This window comes from Hippopotamus amphibius, chromosome 9 (assembly GCF_030028045.1).
Source record: "Hippopotamus amphibius kiboko isolate mHipAmp2 chromosome 9, mHipAmp2.hap2, whole genome shotgun sequence".
Taxonomy (NCBI): Eukaryota; Metazoa; Chordata; class Mammalia; order Artiodactyla; family Hippopotamidae; genus Hippopotamus; species Hippopotamus amphibius.
In genome coordinates, this window is record NC_080194.1 from 91,162,998 (window position 1) to 91,181,241 (window position 18,244).

An 18,244-nucleotide genomic window follows, 5' to 3' on the forward strand; every position below is an offset into this window, starting at 1 on the left:
GAGGTGACTCTAGGAACACCTCGTAGGAAGGTGAAATACAGTTTACCATCTTGCTATTTTCAGCCTCTTTTCCTAAAGAATTCGAAAAGCAACTAAAGCTGTCTCACCTCGCCTTTGATCAAATCCCGATGTCGCTGGCAGTATACTTTTTTATCATCCAGAAACACACAGTTCTTGGCTCGGGAACACATGAAGTGATAGTTGCTGGTGCAGGATGTGAGGCAGCAACCCACAGTGGCTCCTGGCTTTTGGCAGAATTCACATCTCTAACAATCCAGAAAGAACAGAGTCTGAGTCAGACTTTCAGGTGTTTTAGCCATTTTTCATCTAGAGTCACCCCATTCTGGGTTTCCCACAATTCATTATTGTAATCTGCTGAATTACAGAAAAGTGATATGAGCCATAAGCCTCCTCTACAAATCCTTTCTTTCCCATGGCCCATGGGGCCTATAACTACTAAATTTAAGTATTACAATTTGATTTCGAACTTGGATCGGAACAGTTTTGTCTAAGATGCACAACTGATTTAGAGAAGATGAAACTTTGAAGATTGATATTAAAAACATCGTCTTGGTAGAAAGCTATTATATCCAAAAGAAGTCAGTTCTAGAAAGATTATACTAGTCAAGAAACATAATGGCTCTTAATTACTAGGCTTAACTGATGAATTTACGTGATTCAAAGATTTCCTTCTACTAGGCTGTATGTTACTACCTCATTCTGTCACAGTCACAGTCTGGGCTCCTCTCCAGGGAAGATACTATTTGTGCTCTCCACACATTCTACTCACGTTTCGTATGCATGTGCTGTTTTTTGTTTCTTTCTGATAATCCTTCATTTTCTCCCCTCCGTCAAAATATACCTTTAAAAATTTTACTCCTTCGTGGCCGTTCCTGATTACTCTCAGCTGTTACTAATCATTGTCTATATCCCCTCTTCGTGTGTGTATTCTGGGGGTTTGTCCCGGGGGCCTCAGAGCACTGATTCAACTGGAACCTCTGAGGTCATTGTGTCTAAATCACTTAATAAGTTAATACCTTTCTTGAGCATCTGAATTATCTCCCTAACTAGATAAGACTTTGTTTTCTGTTTCTTTTGAGCCCATCCTCCAAGGGTCAGAATAACAACCTGTCTACAGTGTACACCAATATTTGCTGCTGGCTAATCACTCTGAAGGTGTTAAGAGAAACATCAGCGAGGCAGCATTTGGCCCCAGAAAGAACATCCAGAAACGGAGAGGGAGTCTCTTCCAGTAACATCCACCCGCGAGTTCTTACCAGCTGCTTGCCCCTGATCACAGCCATGTGCACATTCTTTAGCGAGCCATCATCATCTTCAAACACTTCTGCTGACCACAAAGCGCAATTTACATGTGTCCATTCATTTTGGCCAATGTAGAGCAAACGGCCAGCATCCTATGAAACAAGAGGTTTCCTTTTTTCTTTAAAGAACATAATATCGAAAAGGGTTTTCCTTGTATTAGCTTCAGGATAACTTCAGTAAATCAATTCTAACTCTTTAACTTAGAGGTGCACAGAAAAAAATCACAATCCAAAGTTTCTTTGTTTTCACTTCACACCTTTTTAGATTACTTTTACCACAGACTGGAAATATTTTATAAACATAAAGAATTTAAAAGTAAACAATAAGTGTTAAGTTTATAGAAGTGCCCACGGACTTCTTTAAAACCATATTTCAAAGCCAGTTCTCTCAGTTTGCATTAAAAGCCTTTTTAAAAAAAATTGTAAGCTTACTATGTGCCAGGCCCTAAATAAGGCTTTACATACATTATTTCCTTCAGTCCTCATAACCATTCTGAGGTAACATTATTATTATCCTCATTTTAAAAATGAGCTCCTTGCCAAGGTCAACAAGCAGGCGGTAAAGCACAGAAATGAATCCAGGCACCCTGCCAGAACTGGGGATCTTAACCATACTGCTAACTACATTAAACACAAGCTATTTAATGTACAACTTCTATTTTACTGACTTTCATAAAATCTTCTTTTTGAGGAACTGCCAACAGAAATTATGAGACAACAGCACGTTAATTTAAGGCAACTCATCTTTTAAATCAATTACAGAAAAAAACCCAGTGCCACAAACTAAGTGACAAATATTCACTGAATAAACAGCACTGGTCACCAAGTTTAGACACAAAGAGTTTGTTATTGGCTAGTCTTCTAAGCAGGTCCTGGTGCACCAAGGTACTTACATTAGCACTGTCATCACCGTACGTCAAACACAATGCACACTGTCTATTATCTTCTATGCCTGGGGGTGGGTTCAGTTCCGGACTGTCTTCTCGACTCCTATCAGTACCTTGCAATCCGAAAGACATGCAGTTAAAATTGGCAAAAGTATGCCTGATTTCCAGGAAAAAAGAAAACAATTCTGCTTAAATAGCTTATAACCTATGAAATCAACACTTTCAAAAGGTGTTCAAAGCTATGCTTACTATCTGTTACATTACTTGTACCAATTCTTTGTTAACATTCCAAGTGAAGCAAAAATAATGATTTTATTATATTTAAGGATCACCTGAAATTTTTCCAATATGGAAGTACATTAAATTTAGAGTCACTCATTTGCACCCAGAGAGAAATGGACAGCAAGTTAATCATTTGCACCCAGAGAGAAATGGACAACAAGTCTTCATCTGGTGTCTTACTCAAAGTTGGTGGTGTAGGAGGATGCAGAGGAGTTGGTGAGTCTGGCTCGCCAGGCCCTTTAGGTTTGGGAGCTGGAATGATTTTCTTCATTAAAGGAGGCTGCTCAGTGTGGCTGTTTTCCTCTCGCTCCTGCCACTGAGCATAATTATGGTCAAGTGAAGGTGGAAGCACTGCGTTTGGTAACATCCCACTGCTGGAAATAATCGATTCAACAAGTATTTATTGAACTCCTACAAGATACCCAGAACTGTACAAAACAGTCAAATTCTTGATATCATCAGGTCTCAGGCCTGTGCACAAGCCTTTCACAGACTGTAAGAAGTCACAGAATTTGAAAAGCGCCTATGCAGGACTTCATTATTTTTAAAAATATAATCGTGACATATTGTGACTCCTGGTTAAACTTCTAGAAACAAATGACAACCTTATCAATGCATCAAAAGGATTTACTGGAATAAAAACTTAAGGTTAAATATGGAGAATCAAGAACTGTTGAGGAAAAAAAAAAAAAACTGTTGAGAGCACCATTTGAACTAAATAAAATAGAACCCAGTTATAACCAATCCAATTACTGGGCTATATATATAGTACATGTATTGTACATATGCCACAAGTTCCCTAAAACATAACAAATACATAAATAAAGAAAAAAAAGGGCAACTGACCACAATAAACATTAAGTGTTGTCTCTAAACCAGCAATAAAAAGGCATTTCAACTAATTAATCTTTAATATTAAAGCCTAGTCTAAAAAACCCTCAATCTAAAAATATAAGAACACTTAGATTTCTGGCTGACGAGGAGAAGAAAAGTAATACTGAATTTACTCACTTGCTCGATACTTTATTTGGCTCCCAAAACCTGGACTTTTTGACACTGAACCATGGAAAAACACGTTCCATTTGCTAACAGAGAAACAAACAAACAAAATGTAAGCATGTGACCATTCATTTGGAAAGGACATAAAAACCAATAACTTCACACCAGCTTCTCTGTCAATATGAGGAAGATTTCAGGCTACCAAGGGAAAGATCCATCCACTGTGGGACCTCACCAATCTCCTCCCAAAGAATCAGAGGAACGAATTAAACCAAAAATGATTTATACACATGACAAAGCAAAACACAGACGAGAACAAGTCTGTTCTGGTCATGGGGTAACAACCCACAGATTAAGTATCAAAGACATGAACTATTAATATCATTCACCCGAATAAAGAAGGACTTGACCATGCTGTTGGCTTTTTTAATCTCTGGCTGCCCTCCATCTGAGTTAATGGCTGCTTGAATGATCTTCACAATATCATCACTGAACTCCAACTGTATACAAAAACAAAGTATTAATTATTCATAGAACAGCGTGCTCTCAAAACCATTTCTTCTTCCCTCCTAAATCATCCAGCACAGAGATCCAACAGGAAACGGACACCCGATTTTAATACGGTCTAATTTCTCTTTAGTAGAGGCCTTTAGGATTTAGTTTATAATTAACTTGTGGCAGTCAAGAGATGCCAGGCCAAAAAGGCAAGACAGCAAATAAATTAGCTGTATCATGTAAGTTACCCAAACAGGGCCACAATTTTTTTACTTAGACTAAAATGAATAAACAACTGAACAGCAAACATGGACCACGAGATAACAGTTGCTCATTTCCCACATATTCTTAAAACCATAAAATTAAAAGGCATCTATCTACAAATGAGTACCCAATATAAAAAGATATTATTCGGATGTGATCCCAAAAGGGGCAAACCAATTAACTTCACATTAGCACTTTTCCATAAATAGTTTTAATACAAAAATAATTTTAAGTATAATTTTCAAAGAACTCAGATGAAAGCCAGATAAAAAGACACTACACCTTCCCTATCATAACCCATCTTTCAAAACAAAGAACTAAAATAACTCACATATTTTCAGGCATTTAAAACCACATGACATTTCTAAATATACACAAATCATCTTTTAATGCTAACACCCAGCCTCATCCCGCAGAAGACCCAAGAAGCTAAACTGGCCCTGGAAATTTGGGTAGTTTGCTGCATAGACATACCACAGATGTGTAGTTCCCTTGGTCCATTTTCCTCTTAACTCCTTCCAAATCTAAAGGCTGCTGGTCTTCCTGTTTGCTGACCTCAGTAAGCACTGGTGGATCAGGTCCCTCTGGGGAGCTGCGGGAAGGGATACTCTCCTCGGTCTCGGGATTTAAGTCCGGAGGTTTGGCAGCCTGTGGTCAGGAAAGATATCTTTTACCTAACGCGGAAAATGAGGCACCCATGCAGATTCTATTCGAGTGAATAAAGATGGTACTAAATATGCATATTATAAAACCTAAAGAACTTGAAAAGAATCAGAGATTTCTCAAGTAATAGATAAGGAAAGTTAAAATGAGCCAGCTATCTAACAGCTTGGCTAGGCTAACTTAGGAGTTTTGCTTGATAACTCCCAACCTAGTATGAAAAAACAGGAACTGTCCAATTCCTTTTGAGTAAGACACAGATAGCAGCTAATTTTCCTATTCAAAAAACAGACTCTATTAAAAGATAAAGCAGCAGCCTAGTTCTGAGCTAAAGGTATCCATGTGGTTCTTCCAACATTATACCTGTGTTCCCAATGACTACTTTTTGTATAGTTCATGACTTACATGGACAAAAAGAAATGATTTTCAAATTGTGTCCTGAGGAGCCCTGGAACTTTCCTGGAGCCGAAGTATCTCTGGCCCCACTACCACCCTCGTAGATCAGGCCACCATCCTGCTTCCTCTTACCTAGAGCACTACCATTGCCTCCTAACCATGGCTCCTGCCTCTAGGCTCAGACCTCTCCAATCCTTCCTCTCACTCCAGTCAAAATCGTTCTTTTGTTTTGCTTTTTTTCTTAAAAAGCAACTCTGATCAGGTTACTCTTTTGGGTGAAGTCCTTCACTAGCTCCCCACAGCCTTCAGAATACAAAGTCTAAATTTCATATTACAACAGCGAGACCTTTGAAAGAGATATGGCCCCTTCCTTCTTCTTACCCCAAAGAAGGGTTTTACTCTTGGTGCTAAAAATTTTCTCAATGGCCTAAGGCCAAAACAAGGAACTCTACAGAAATAAATGAAGAATGAAGCAAAAGAAAATAAATTGAAAAGTACACACACACAAAAACCCACACATTCCATGACTAGGTAAAAACCACCAAAGAACAAACTCTTGGAATACAAATTGAGCCTTGGGCCTACCTGTCGGTAGCGTAGCAAGTGGCTAGTGGTCCGAGAGTTCAACAAGGCTGTGAGAACTTGCTTCAGAGAGATCTGGAGCTCTTTTTCAAGGGCCAGTCGCCACTCTGCAGGGTGCCGCTCAGTACAGTTCACACAAGTGTAGGCCACACTTTCCGGCAGATTAGACAGAATCTCATACATCTCATCTGGGGAAACAGAAATCTACAATGACGAGGTGCTCAGAAGAGTGGGAGAGAGGGAAAAGAGGAAGCTCTTCTGCTGAACTCAATATCAAGCTGTATGTTAGGAACAGTATTAAGGCTCTCACACCCTCTAAGAACTCATACATATTAATTTCCAAAGGGACATTATTAACACTAACTCAGCATTTGGTTACTGGAGAATCAATAACTTATTGTATCCACAAAGGACAGCAAATAAATATTTTAAAGAATGTGCTCAAGATAAATGAGCACAAATGTAACACAATGTTCTTAGTTTAGAGACCAAAAAATAAATTTAAAAAGACTTCAAGTAACAACACTAGCATAATTTTCTGTTTATACTACTCTGGGGGCTGTAAATGCAGCTGTACCAAGAAAGAAGGAAACTGTAATAAAAAGACTCCAACCTTCTGTACCTGAAAGATTCTCACATTTGGAATGGACCCATCGATCACATTTCCCACACTGCATCATCTTACTCTCGTAGTCATCATCATCATAACACTTATCACAGAGAGGGCAGAAGTTTCCTGAAAGCAGAGCAAAGTTTTCAGCAGAGCTTTGGGTCAGACACCAACAGCTCTATGGCCCTTGACTCACATATGCCAATCTGATCTAAAATGCAAGCCACCATATTCCGTTTCTGAAACTACTTACAAATGTCAGCATGCATCTACCATGGAATGTGTACACATCTGTAAAGTGTCAAGATTATTCTGAGCTCTGAGAATATGCCACTAGTTCTCTTCTTCAGACCCATTTTTAAAGGTCATGAGGTAGATTTTACAGATAACATAACAGAAAAAGAACGGAAGAGAGAATTTTCTCTTTTAAACATTCCAAAGAAATGCTTAAATTTTTAAAAAAGAGAGGGTAATGGGAGTAAAGAACAGTTAATTTACACTTTTCCCTTATTCCTAGAGCTTTTACATTAGAGCTTAGAGCAGTGCTTCCTAAAATTCAGAAAAATATACAACCTTCATCAATTCATTTTACCCATGTATCACTTCTTATTATTTTGTACTTAATAGACTTAACATTGATTCGCTTATTTCAGATAACTTCGGTAGTGAAAACTTTATATCATTATTGTCCTAAGTCAGTTTAATGTATTGGCTATAATTTTTTCCCAGCACAACTATTAAAATAAAGTCTTTGACTTAGTACCACCTAAAATCATTTCTGAAACAATCAAATGTACATATACCTCACTTTGGGAAATACTGGTTTAGAGCATTTCTTTGTGGTGAGTTACTATAAAAAGTCCCTTAATTCATCCCCCTCAAAGATAACAAAAGCTTTTTAATTGCTATAATTCGCTGTGTAAATAAAAGAGCAAGACCAGGAACTTAGGAAATGTGTCTAAATGGCATCCTTGACAAGAATGGTAGGACTTTTTCATTTCACTGCAGTGTCCAGTTCACCCCCCAAACACTAAGTACAACCTCTGAAAGTTGACAAAACTGGCTTTTTGGAGGTACCTTTCGCAAAGAGCTTGGCACAATCATGGCAGAGAGAGAAATCGTGAGACCACTGTGCGTCCCACCCTTTGCCTGGGGTGGTGGATCCGCAGCTCTTGCAGCGAACACACTTGGTGCAGATCTGGAAGAGATAAAAAGAAATTCAGTAGGAACTTCTTATTTTTAATATCTCTTCTTATTTAAGAAGATCTGGGGCTTCCCTGGTGGCAGAGTCATTAAGAATCTGCCTGCCAATGCAGAGGACATGGGTTCAAGCCCTGGTCGATCCCACATGCCGCGGAGCAACTAAGCCCGTGTGCCACAACTACTGAGCCTGTGCTCTAGAGCTCTCGAGTCACCAATATTGAGTCCACGCACTGCAACTACTAAAGCCCACATGCCTAGAGCCTGTGCTCCACAACAAGAGAAGCCACCGCAGTGAGAAACGTGCTCACTGCAATGAAGAGTAGCCCCCACTCTCCACAACTACAGAAAGCCCACGCGTAGCAACGAAGACCCAATGCAGCCAGTAAATAAAAAATAAAATAAATAATTAAAGAAGAAGAAGAAGAAGATCTCAAAAGCAATCCATTTCTAGAGCTGACGTCTCTACTGGCACGGCTCTTCCTCCTCTTACAATTTGTGCAACCCCAAGAGTCCCATGACCGTTCTCTTTGAAACTGCACATTGTGTGTACTCACCCAAACTTTCTTTTTCTTTGTGGGTTTGGTGGGGTAATTTGGTCCCAGGCACTCAGGGTGATAGCTGTTTCGGCACTTATTACACTCCAGCAACTGCTGTAAGAAAATAAGAGGGCAAAAAGGTGGGCATCACCTCACCTTCACTGGACACCCATCACTTAGTACCCCATCTCGTATTTATCTTCAAGTAAATACAGCCCCTCATTGTAACAGCTTGAATTTCCTCATAAATTATTTACTCTCAAGGCACAGGGATTTATTTCCTGCCAAAGGTACTCAGTGATGAACATTCTGATAGATTTGATTTATTTTGAGGATTTTATCCAATGCCACGTTTTCTGCTATATTCCCAAAATTAAAACACAAAAATAGGCAACTGATTACACCCAGTTAAATTAGTCAAAACAGACTAAGCCAACAGAGAACAAATACAGATACAAAATCCTAAATTAAAAAGCAGAAATGGAGATGGAGAGTGATACTCTAAGTGATTCCATTACTCAGTTTTGTACCTTTGTAGCCTGATGTTGCCTTCCACAAACATGACAGAACTTGCAGCGACGACAACACCAGTTTTCCAGCTGGTCCTCCAGAGGGCGCTCGTTCTCCTCCAAACAAAACTTGTGGAAGGGCTCACAACAGACTTGGCAATACACAAACTAGGGTAAGACAGGAGGTTGTCAGAGGTTGTCAAAACAACATGAGAAGTATCAACCAAATCCTACCTGCTTACTTTGAGCTTTAGGAGTCCAGGGGTATACATATTTCATTCAATACGTTTGCTAAGCAATGACTGTGTTAAAAAAGCAGAATACTGGGCAATGCAGGAGTGTCAGGGGACTAAAGAAGTAGAATTATAAAATAACTAAATAGATATAACCTAAGATTTAACAGAATGCGCTAAGTGCCATAAAAGAGGTATCAATAAACAGCTAAGGCAATGTAAAAGAGTGGAGTGAGAGGAAATAGGGATGGTTTTAAAGGTGTCCTAGAGTCTACTAAACAACTGTGAGCTCTGGTTTGTACTTCCATCTCTAATTTTCGAAATAAGTTATTTTCATACTGATACAGGGATTTTCAAAAATTCAAATGAGGGTGACTCATAATTTTCTTTCGCCATAAAAGAATTAGTGGGACAACTGGTCAAAACAAAATAAAGTCTACTTAGATAACTGTCATATACCAATGTTAATTTCCTGATTTCGATAATTATACTGTGGTTATATAAGAGGATGTCTTTGGTTTTAGGAAATACACTGTATAATATTTAGAGGTAAAAGGGCGTATGTCTGCAACTTGCTCTCAAATTTTAAGAAAAAATATGCCTACATTAAAATGTGTGTATATATTTTATTTCTTATTTTGTAAAATACATATACAAAGAGAAAAGGATAAACCAAATTAAAAATATTAATGTTTGGGGAATCCAGGTAAAGGCTATATGGGAATTCTTTGTACCACTCCTGTAGCTTTTCTGTAAATCTGAAGTCATGTTACCATAAAAGTTTTAAAAAATTTGAATGGAGGGAGAGTTCATCAAGCACCGGTTATGCTTTAGGAGTGCAATGTACATAGTGGGCTATTCATTCTCTAATTCAGTTTTTAGGAATCCTGTGGGATTGCTGTGCATAGCTACACAATTTAAATTAGAGAGAGCAATTATACTCTGGGGGAAAAAAAAACTTGTTTTAACACAGAAATTGAAGTACTGGTGTTACAAAAATAAGTTATTCCTGTGGGTAGCATGTGTGTGGATGTAAAGGGTTGGATTATGTAGGAAAAGAGATGTAGACCCCTGGCACTTACATAGACTGAACAGCCTTAGTTTCAATGCTATCTAAAGCAACTCCAGCACTTAGAACAATATATTCTTCGTAACAGGCACTAAGAAAATATTTCTTCAATGCATGAATATCAGGCAATAATTTGTAATTTTGCTAATGCATAATTAAGCTAGCAAGTGGGCAGGACTGAATCTCCTAGTGAGTCTCACTGACTGCTTGACATCTGGATTACAACTTAGCTTTGGGTTTTCTTTATGACCTTAGAATACATATGTGAGAAGTAAGAAGCTAAGGAGATATTCAGGAATTGAGAACTGTATGAATGACAAATTACTGCTTCCTAGTTAAAATTGTGCTACATTGCCCCCCCTTATTATAAAGGTGGCACATACTAAATGCAAAAAAACTCAAAAAGATAAAGGAAAAACAAAAGTCACCCATAATGCAACCAACACTTAAGATTTTGGCATAAATCCTTCACAATTCTTTCTACATATGTATTTCAAAAACATTTTTCCAAACTAAAATGGGATCATGCTTTACATACTATTTTGTAACCTGCTCTTTTAATTCAGTGATGTGTCATAGACATATTTCCATGTCAATATGAACCTATATTATCATCTTTAGGACTTCATATCTGCCATTATATGCATGTCCTATAATTATTTCAACCAAAGTAACCAGCCCCTTATTGATGACTTTTCGGGTTGTCTCCAATTTTTTATCATCATAAATACTAAAATAAACCCTTCTGTTTATTATATATATACACAAATATGTATACATATAGAAGGGTTTATTATATATATGTATTATATACACACATACATACATATACGTATTTGCCAATTTATCTAATTATATCCTCAAGAGAAATGTCTGGAGTGTAATTGCTGGATTAGAGGGTATACCCATTTTAAAGATAAATACATATTTCCAAACAATCTTCTCAGAAAGACTGTAACTAATTTAGATTTCCACTTTCTAGGAAGTCTCTATTTCTACTTGATCCTCTTTATCATGCTTTAATTTACACTGTTTGGTAATCGAAAGGCTTAACGCTCCCCTCCCACCATGTTTTTATTTCTCATTTTGTGAATTATATATTCCTGTCCTTAGACTATTTTTTTAACTGGTTGTTATTCCTTTTTCTTATTAATTACTAAGAGCTCTTTATAGACAAGGAAGTTTTGCTATTCAACATAAAACAACTATCAACAGCATCTCTTTTTCTAGGAAAATATTTATCATTTCTTCCATGTTTGGACATCTGGCAGAAAAATCAGAACTCTGATAAAGAGTGAATTAAAGAGATGAAACAAACTTTTCACACTCAATGACTGCTACTCTAATAAAAAGCAAACTCCTTCCTGAAATTCCTAAAAAACTTCAAAAGCATTTCATTTGCTGGTTTAAACAGAGTATAGTGCCTGCTATATATCAACAAAACAGAATATAATGATTTCTTTCATCACAGCAAAATTACCTATCATTGTACTGTCAGGGTACCAAGAAGCAGGACATCTTACCTCCACATGCCCACTACTGGCACAGAGAAAGCAAACCACCCTGGGTGTTATAGGAACAGAGGTCAAGATTCCTAAGCCTCCCATCTCCCACACATTTTCTGCTTCACAATCCTCCTGTGGAGAGAGAGAAAGATCATTTACGAGAGTTTTACAACACAACACTGCACTGAAAATAAGAACAAAAAGCATAAAATCAGAGTGACACTAGAAGGTCGAGAATATTTCATTTCAATTAGTTGAAAATAACTGCTGCTTTGAAAACATTAAGTCTCAGACACAAACTTTTAAAAGGTTCACCTGCTAACCACAATGCAAAGATTTACTGGGACTGAATTTCCCTTAGAGTTTTGCTGATTCAAGCAATCATCATGATTTGATAATTCCTATGTGAAAGATTCACTTCCTCAGATACTGTTCTCATCTAAATGCACTTTACAGCTCAGGATGGGCAGGACCATCTCCGTACCTCTGTCCTTCAGTCAGTTCACAGACAGATCTTGTAACACTGCCCAGAGCTCTCACACACCGGAATCCATTCATTAATGGCCACTCTTCACTACCCCCCCATCCCTCCACATGAATTTCCTCTCCTTCAACACCTTTGGTAACATTATTTTCTTGATTTTAAGTCCACAACACTCAATATACTCTGTGGTCACTAAATACTTTTACCTTAAAGTCCACTCTGATTCTGTGGACTCCATCTGCTGGGACTTTTTGCTTGGAACTATTGCCATTGGAGAGAGTGCTGAGGATGTTCAAAGTGCCTGCATTCTCCTGCTTATTGACTGGAGGTGGTTTTTCCTATGGAGATAGAAGATGGATAAAGAACAAATCCACATCCTACTTGCCTTCCATTCCTGTGACAATAATGCAAATGACAAATCTTAACACACCTGGAAAACATGTTTCCAATATAAGTATCCTATAGAAACAGGGAAGTAATCCTCAGGAGATTTTTTTTTCTATTGAGGCACATTATTGGCACCTATGTATTGTACCCCTAGAGAAAATACCCCAGGCTTTTCCCTCCTATGTGTCTTCGTCTTGCTTACTCGTGGTCCATGATGCCAGTTGACGTTGTCAGTACAATGAAACCACACTGACCAGATGGGAGCAGGTTATTCTGCCATTTTTCTAGATCTTGGAGTTGCACACATCAAATCTGGGGCTGATCACTCCACACTTGTGTAACCTGCCTATGAGATCCAAAACAATTTTCCCAGCTCTGTGATCATCAAATTTGCCAATGTAACCATGCTTCATCATCACAGTTAGAAACTGGACAATGACTCTGGAGCACTGCTGAATAAGAACCTGACATTTGCTTCTTTTTTCAGCATTGCTGATGCTCTTGAGAGCATCAGCCTGGACGTGCATACACACCATTATGGAGGCACAGACAGAACCAGAAAACTCTTAAAGATCTCTCTCTCCACATGATAAAAATAGTGGATACAAGGAAGGATGATTGCTATATAGACAAATACTGTTAAAGGATATCGAGGGGAAAAAATTATACAACCTGCAGCATAAATGCATAAGTATGTGGGACTACAAAGAAGGGGAAAACAACAAGGGAAAAAAAAGAGAAAAAAAGAAGTGAACTAAAGCCTAAATCTGAAGTTTGCTAATTTTAAGAAATTCCAGAGACTTCCCTGGTGGCACAGTGGTTAAGAATCTGCCTGCCAACGCAGGGGACATGGGTTTGATACCTGGTCCAGGAAGATCCCACATGCCGCGGAGCAACTAAGCCTATGCACCACAACTACTGAGGCTGCGCTCTAGATTCCGTGAGCCACAACTATTGAGCCCACGGGCTGCAACTACTGAAGCCCTCACACCTAGAGCCCGTGCTCCGCAACATGAGAAGTCACTGCAACGAGAAGCCTAAGCACCACAACGAAGAGTAGCTCCAGCTCGCCACAACTAGAGAAAGCCCATGTGCAGCAACGAAGACCCAACGCAGCCATAAATAAATAAATAAATAAATAAATGAGGAAAGAAAGAAAAGAAAAGAAATTCCATTGCCATCTACATAGAAGCAGAAATGCAGTTTCAGTCTATCACATAAATGTCAAGAATAAGGCTTTTCCCTACAGAATAGAACACATCTTTGAGAAATGGCAGAGAAACAAATCTTTCCTTACCTTTTCTTTTGGCTTTTGTTTTACAGGAATACTTGGGCGAGGAGCCACTTTTTTCTGCTTGCTTTGCTCTGGACCTAAAGAATTCAAAATAAATCGCAGTTAGATGCCACTAAACTTACAGTTAATGCTAAATAGCAACGGTGACTCTAGGAGTGATTGGCCTGTGAAAAAAGGTGCATTAGGAAAAAACTATTTAAACTCAAGGCTTTAAATAGGAAATTAAGACAATACCTCCAACTTAACTGTTTTTTGTTTCTATTTCTTTATTATTATATAATGGTTAAAAGAGAGCTAATTGAGACCTCCCTGGTGGTCCAGGGAACTAGATCCCTGCATGCATGCCGCAAATAAGAGCCGTATGCCACAACTAAAAGATTCCACATGCTGCAACTAAGACCGGTGCAGCCAAATAAATATTTAAAAGAGAGCTAATTTTCTTGTGCCAAAGTCTCAAAAATATACATTTCAGGTTTCCAGTCGCTGTTTAAGATGTCAGTGTCCCGTGCTGGTACTCTGGTACTGTTGGTTGGGCCATCCTCACTCACCTGACTCCGGAGGTGGAGGCTGCTTTTTCTTGGGCTCACTAGGAGTAGTCCTGGGAACTTCTTTTCTCGGTGGTGCTGCACTGGGGGGCTGCGGGGGGATGGCGGGTGCCGGCTGGGAGACCTGCTTGCTGGACTTCCTGGAGGAGGGCGTGGCCGCTTGTTTGGCCTCAGGTGCTGGGGTGGAGGCATTCCCTTCCTCGCTCTTGTCCTCCGCAGGCTTGCGCAGAGGAGGGTCACTGTTGCTTTTCTTGGGGGCAGGATCTTCTCTTGCCGATGGGGTTGATTTCTGACTAGAATCCACCAAGTTCTTCACAACACTGCTCTCTTTGCTTTCCTTCTTTTCATTGGTCTTATTAGACTTTTTCTCTTTCTTCTTCACAGCTTGGGGGGCAAAGCAAGATTATTTTTCTGTGAGAAAATCTTACTTAAAATATAAGTATAGGAATGTACAATCTTAGTCTGTTTCCTACAGCTAAAGTTGACACTGAAAGACTCAAGAAAGTTAATGCCAAGTTGGCAAGTGAAATTACTCTAGGAAATGAAATATAATGTAATTTTCATAAGAATTAAAAAAAATTTTTATTATGGAAATTTTCAAACATAGTCCAAGGTGAAGGGAACAGTAAAATGAACACTCATGTACCTATCACCCAGCTTCAACAACTAACAGCTCCCTGGGAAAGAGCAGTACTTCAAAAAAAGCTAGTATTTGCTTTACACTAGATGTACACAACTATATGACATTAAAGCAGGAAGCATTTAGGGGAAGATCTTTTTACAACACTACCTTTTGCTTGCTTCTGAAGGTAGGCTTTGGAAGGCATCCATTGTAGATTCTGACATTTTCTCATCCTAGAATAATAAGGAATGCCATAAAGTAAACTTCGTTTTGGAGAGAAGCAATTGAAACAAGCGCTACTTTGTCCGCAAGAATCAGTGAACCTTTATTCAGGTTTATTCTGAGCGCTAAAAAAAACCTACTCATTATTTAGATTAAATTCAAGCCTTTAAATCGTTTAATCAGCAATTTCACCTAACTTGAGGATCTAAAAGTAGCAAATACCAAACTATGTTTGAAATGGGACTCAAATGTCTTACAACCCAGTATTGACTAGCACCACACACAAAACGATCAGTCATCATTTCTTGCAGTCAAATCAGCTCTGCTCCCTTATGAGATTAATATTCATACAGTAATCTGAAGACAAAACAGAGTAAAATTACCTGAGTCCTTTGTCTGCCACTACAATGCTACAGGTCCATCTCAGGGCTTTGACACGTATTTCAGTCCTCAATTTAATGAAACTCAAACTTATTTTGAAGTCTAAAATTGAACTGAATCCACTGCAAGCCCTAAACTCAGTGCAATTTTATCTTGCTATCATGTACCGTTTTTGTTGATCTGTGAATTGTCTCACTTCTTTTCACTAATGAGACCGAGACAAGATTCTTGCTAAGGCCAGACTAAACCAAAGCACAGAACTACTTAGTGTCTCCTAGAAACTGTCTCCCCTTAAGTAATTTCTCCCAATTATGCTCCATATAAATTACTTTCATGTTATTCATTCATTCAGCAAATATCTATTCCTGGTGCCAGGTACTTGATGAGATACTCAGTCACCAAAATTTGTTTATGCAACTCTCTTGATCCATTTTAAACAAATTATCCCGGAGAGTAGGAAGTGCGTCCACAAGCCGACTGAAAAAAGGTAGAGTAATCAAAACTTCCAGGGAATTCCCTGGCGGTCGAGTGGTTAGGACGAGGCACTTTCACTGCGGTGGCCCGGATTCAATCCCTGGTTGGGGAACGAAGATCCCACAAGCCACTCAAGGCGCGGAAGAGACTTCCATAGGCATGAAAATATTCTGAGAGAGAGTGGAGACTTCTATCACCAATATTTCCTGAATGCCACAAAGATAAAGGTAATCTCAGTTGGCCTAATAAACACTAAGCCTAAATTTGTCAGTGTTTAAGCAGAAATCCTCCAGCGTTGCACTGACACGGTAGTTCTAGGCACCTGCGGCTACTTAAGTTTATAATTAAATGAAAATTTTAATTATCATTCCTCAGTCACACCAACCATGTTTTAAGTGCTAAATAGCCATATGACTAAGGGCTACCACACTAACCTGAGCAGATACAGAACATTCACAGCACTGCCCTTGAGGATTTCTTATTTAAGTGCAGCTGCAACCCAGCACAGCAAAAAATTCAACTGTGCAACTCAGCTGGCAACTGGAGGAGACTTGGTACAAGCACACTGAGTGTTGGGACACATTTTCTCTGCAACAAGCCAGGACATCGGCTAAGACCAGCCCCCTGGGGAGAAGCGCACTCACTTGCAGCACTGCTTCTTTATGTTGCGGCCACCAAACTTGGGCTTGTCCAAGCAGTTAGTGCAAACACCACAGTCCTCAGGCACCTGGCAGCCGGGACACTGCCCACACCGCCTTGACCTCCGTCCCTTCTTTACTGGAGGTTCCTGCGGTGCCTTGTTTCTGGTGACGGGTTTAATTGGTTTGATGGGTGGAGCAAGAGGTTCAGCGTCTTCTGAGCCAGCAATCGATGACTTGTCTGTTAAAGAAACATGTCATTAGCTCTGAGGGAGCATCTGATTCCTTCCTGGGAGCAGAGGGGAGATTCTCAAAATCTAGGCATGTTAGTATATACATTCAAATCTTGTTTTAATTGAGACTCTAAAAATGAAATTCACTATAATAAAAATATTCATATGCAGAATTCAGAGCCTGTTTTTAAATAATTACTTAAATGTCTAAAAATGCCTATAACTTGCAGCTTGATGAAAGTAGAATTCCAAATAGTGAAAACAAAATATAGTGTAACCTAAAGTCAAGAATATGAACAGAGGGAGTTCCCTGGTGGCCTAGCTGTGAGGATTTGGCACTTTCACTGCAGAGGCCCAGGTTTGATCCCTGGTTGGGGAACACCCTGCAAGAAGCACAGTGTGGCCAAAATACAAAAAATTAATTAATTAATTAATTAATTTTTAAAAAAAGAAAATCTGATTTTAAAAAAGAAAGTGAAGTATTAAAAAAAAAAGAATATGAATTGAATGCTTCTGAATACCTTCTTAACCTCTACATTTCATCCGAGCAGTCACACATGAGAACATGCCTCACAGACCCGCAACCACAGGGAGCATAAATGACCACAGGCCCCAGCCGCTGTGCTCTGAAATCCAGGGGTACGGAGGCCACACTTACCACGGGGGTGGCTCTCAGGCAGTGACAGCGTGGCAGGGATACTAAGGTAGGTCTGTTCCCAGGAGACACGAGACTCCTCTGACAGTCAATGTTTGCTCAAGGGCTCCCTGACAACCTTGCAGAGCTTTCCCACAGTGCATGGCATCCAGGAAGATTCTGCCCAGCCTTCCTTCCCACTCTCCTTCACTAGGGCCAGACTTACAGAGCAGTCTGACAGCTCTCCCAGCCTCTCCTGACTCCCTCCCCATATTCTCTCTCAGGCATTTCCCCTAATAAAATCCTTACACATTTAATTCACCCCCTTGCCATCTGGTTTTTGGAGAAACGAGCCTAACATACAGTGCTATGAAGAGCCTACTGGGCACCCCCAGGATGATCAGCAAACAAACCCAATGTCTGCTCAGACCTCAAAGTTGACATCCCTGACCTACCATCATTTCCCATGGAAGACAAAATCTTTTCTCGTTCTTCCCAAGGTAAGGCACTCAAGGTGGGCATGTCATCAGGAAATACAGCTCGTTTTCGGCCAAGGGCAACAGCAGCTCTTCTGCAGACGTGTTTAATCCGGGGTCCTCGCACAGAGGTCTCTGATGAGTCACTTTCTTGACCCTGAGCCGGAGGCAAGCCAGAAACAAACAATAACAACCATATGTGTTGAAAATATAATTGGATGAAGCCAAGGTACAGTTGATCTACTTATAACCTATAATCAACACATACAACTCTAGTGATTCCCAGCTGATATGCCATATCG

The 18,244-nt window shown here is 39.4% G+C and overlaps 1 protein-coding gene and 1 pseudogene across 8 annotated transcripts in view; both read right to left on the reverse strand.

Annotated features, from left to right (window-relative positions):
• The window catches only part of KMT2A (lysine methyltransferase 2A), a 77,781-nt gene that overhangs the window by 26,785 nt on the left and 32,752 nt on the right, over positions 1–18,244 (reverse strand). For 5 of the 8 annotated variants that reach the window (XM_057750612.1, XM_057750608.1, XM_057750611.1 and 2 more), the window contains 19 exons: positions 17,922–18,099; positions 16,606–16,840; positions 15,053–15,117; positions 14,266–14,646; positions 13,721–13,794; positions 12,243–12,374; positions 11,571–11,684; positions 8,767–8,913; positions 8,255–8,350; positions 7,575–7,695; positions 6,501–6,623; positions 5,891–6,075; positions 4,724–4,897; positions 3,880–3,990; positions 3,503–3,576; positions 2,672–2,865; positions 2,216–2,322; positions 1,278–1,415; positions 108–266 (listed from right to left, as the gene is read on the reverse strand). In XM_057750612.1, the coding sequence (XP_057606595.1) occupies positions 108–266; positions 1,278–1,415; positions 2,216–2,322; positions 2,672–2,865; positions 3,503–3,576; positions 3,880–3,990; positions 4,724–4,897; positions 5,891–6,075; positions 6,501–6,623; positions 7,575–7,695; positions 8,255–8,350; positions 8,767–8,913; positions 11,571–11,684; positions 12,243–12,374; positions 13,721–13,794; positions 14,266–14,646; positions 15,053–15,117; positions 16,606–16,840; positions 17,922–18,099 (2,808 nt within the window). The remainder of the gene's footprint in view (positions 1–107; positions 267–1,277; positions 1,416–2,215; positions 2,323–2,671; positions 2,866–3,502; positions 3,577–3,879; positions 3,991–4,723; positions 4,898–5,890; positions 6,076–6,500; positions 6,624–7,574; positions 7,696–8,254; positions 8,351–8,766; positions 8,914–11,570; positions 11,685–12,242; positions 12,375–13,720; positions 13,795–14,265; positions 14,647–15,052; positions 15,118–16,605; positions 16,841–17,921; positions 18,100–18,244) is intronic. The other 3 variants (XM_057750609.1, XM_057750607.1, XM_057750606.1) reach the window with 2 other exon arrangements.
• On the reverse strand, positions 12,574–12,962 carry LOC130861584 (40S ribosomal protein S15a-like; annotated as a pseudogene).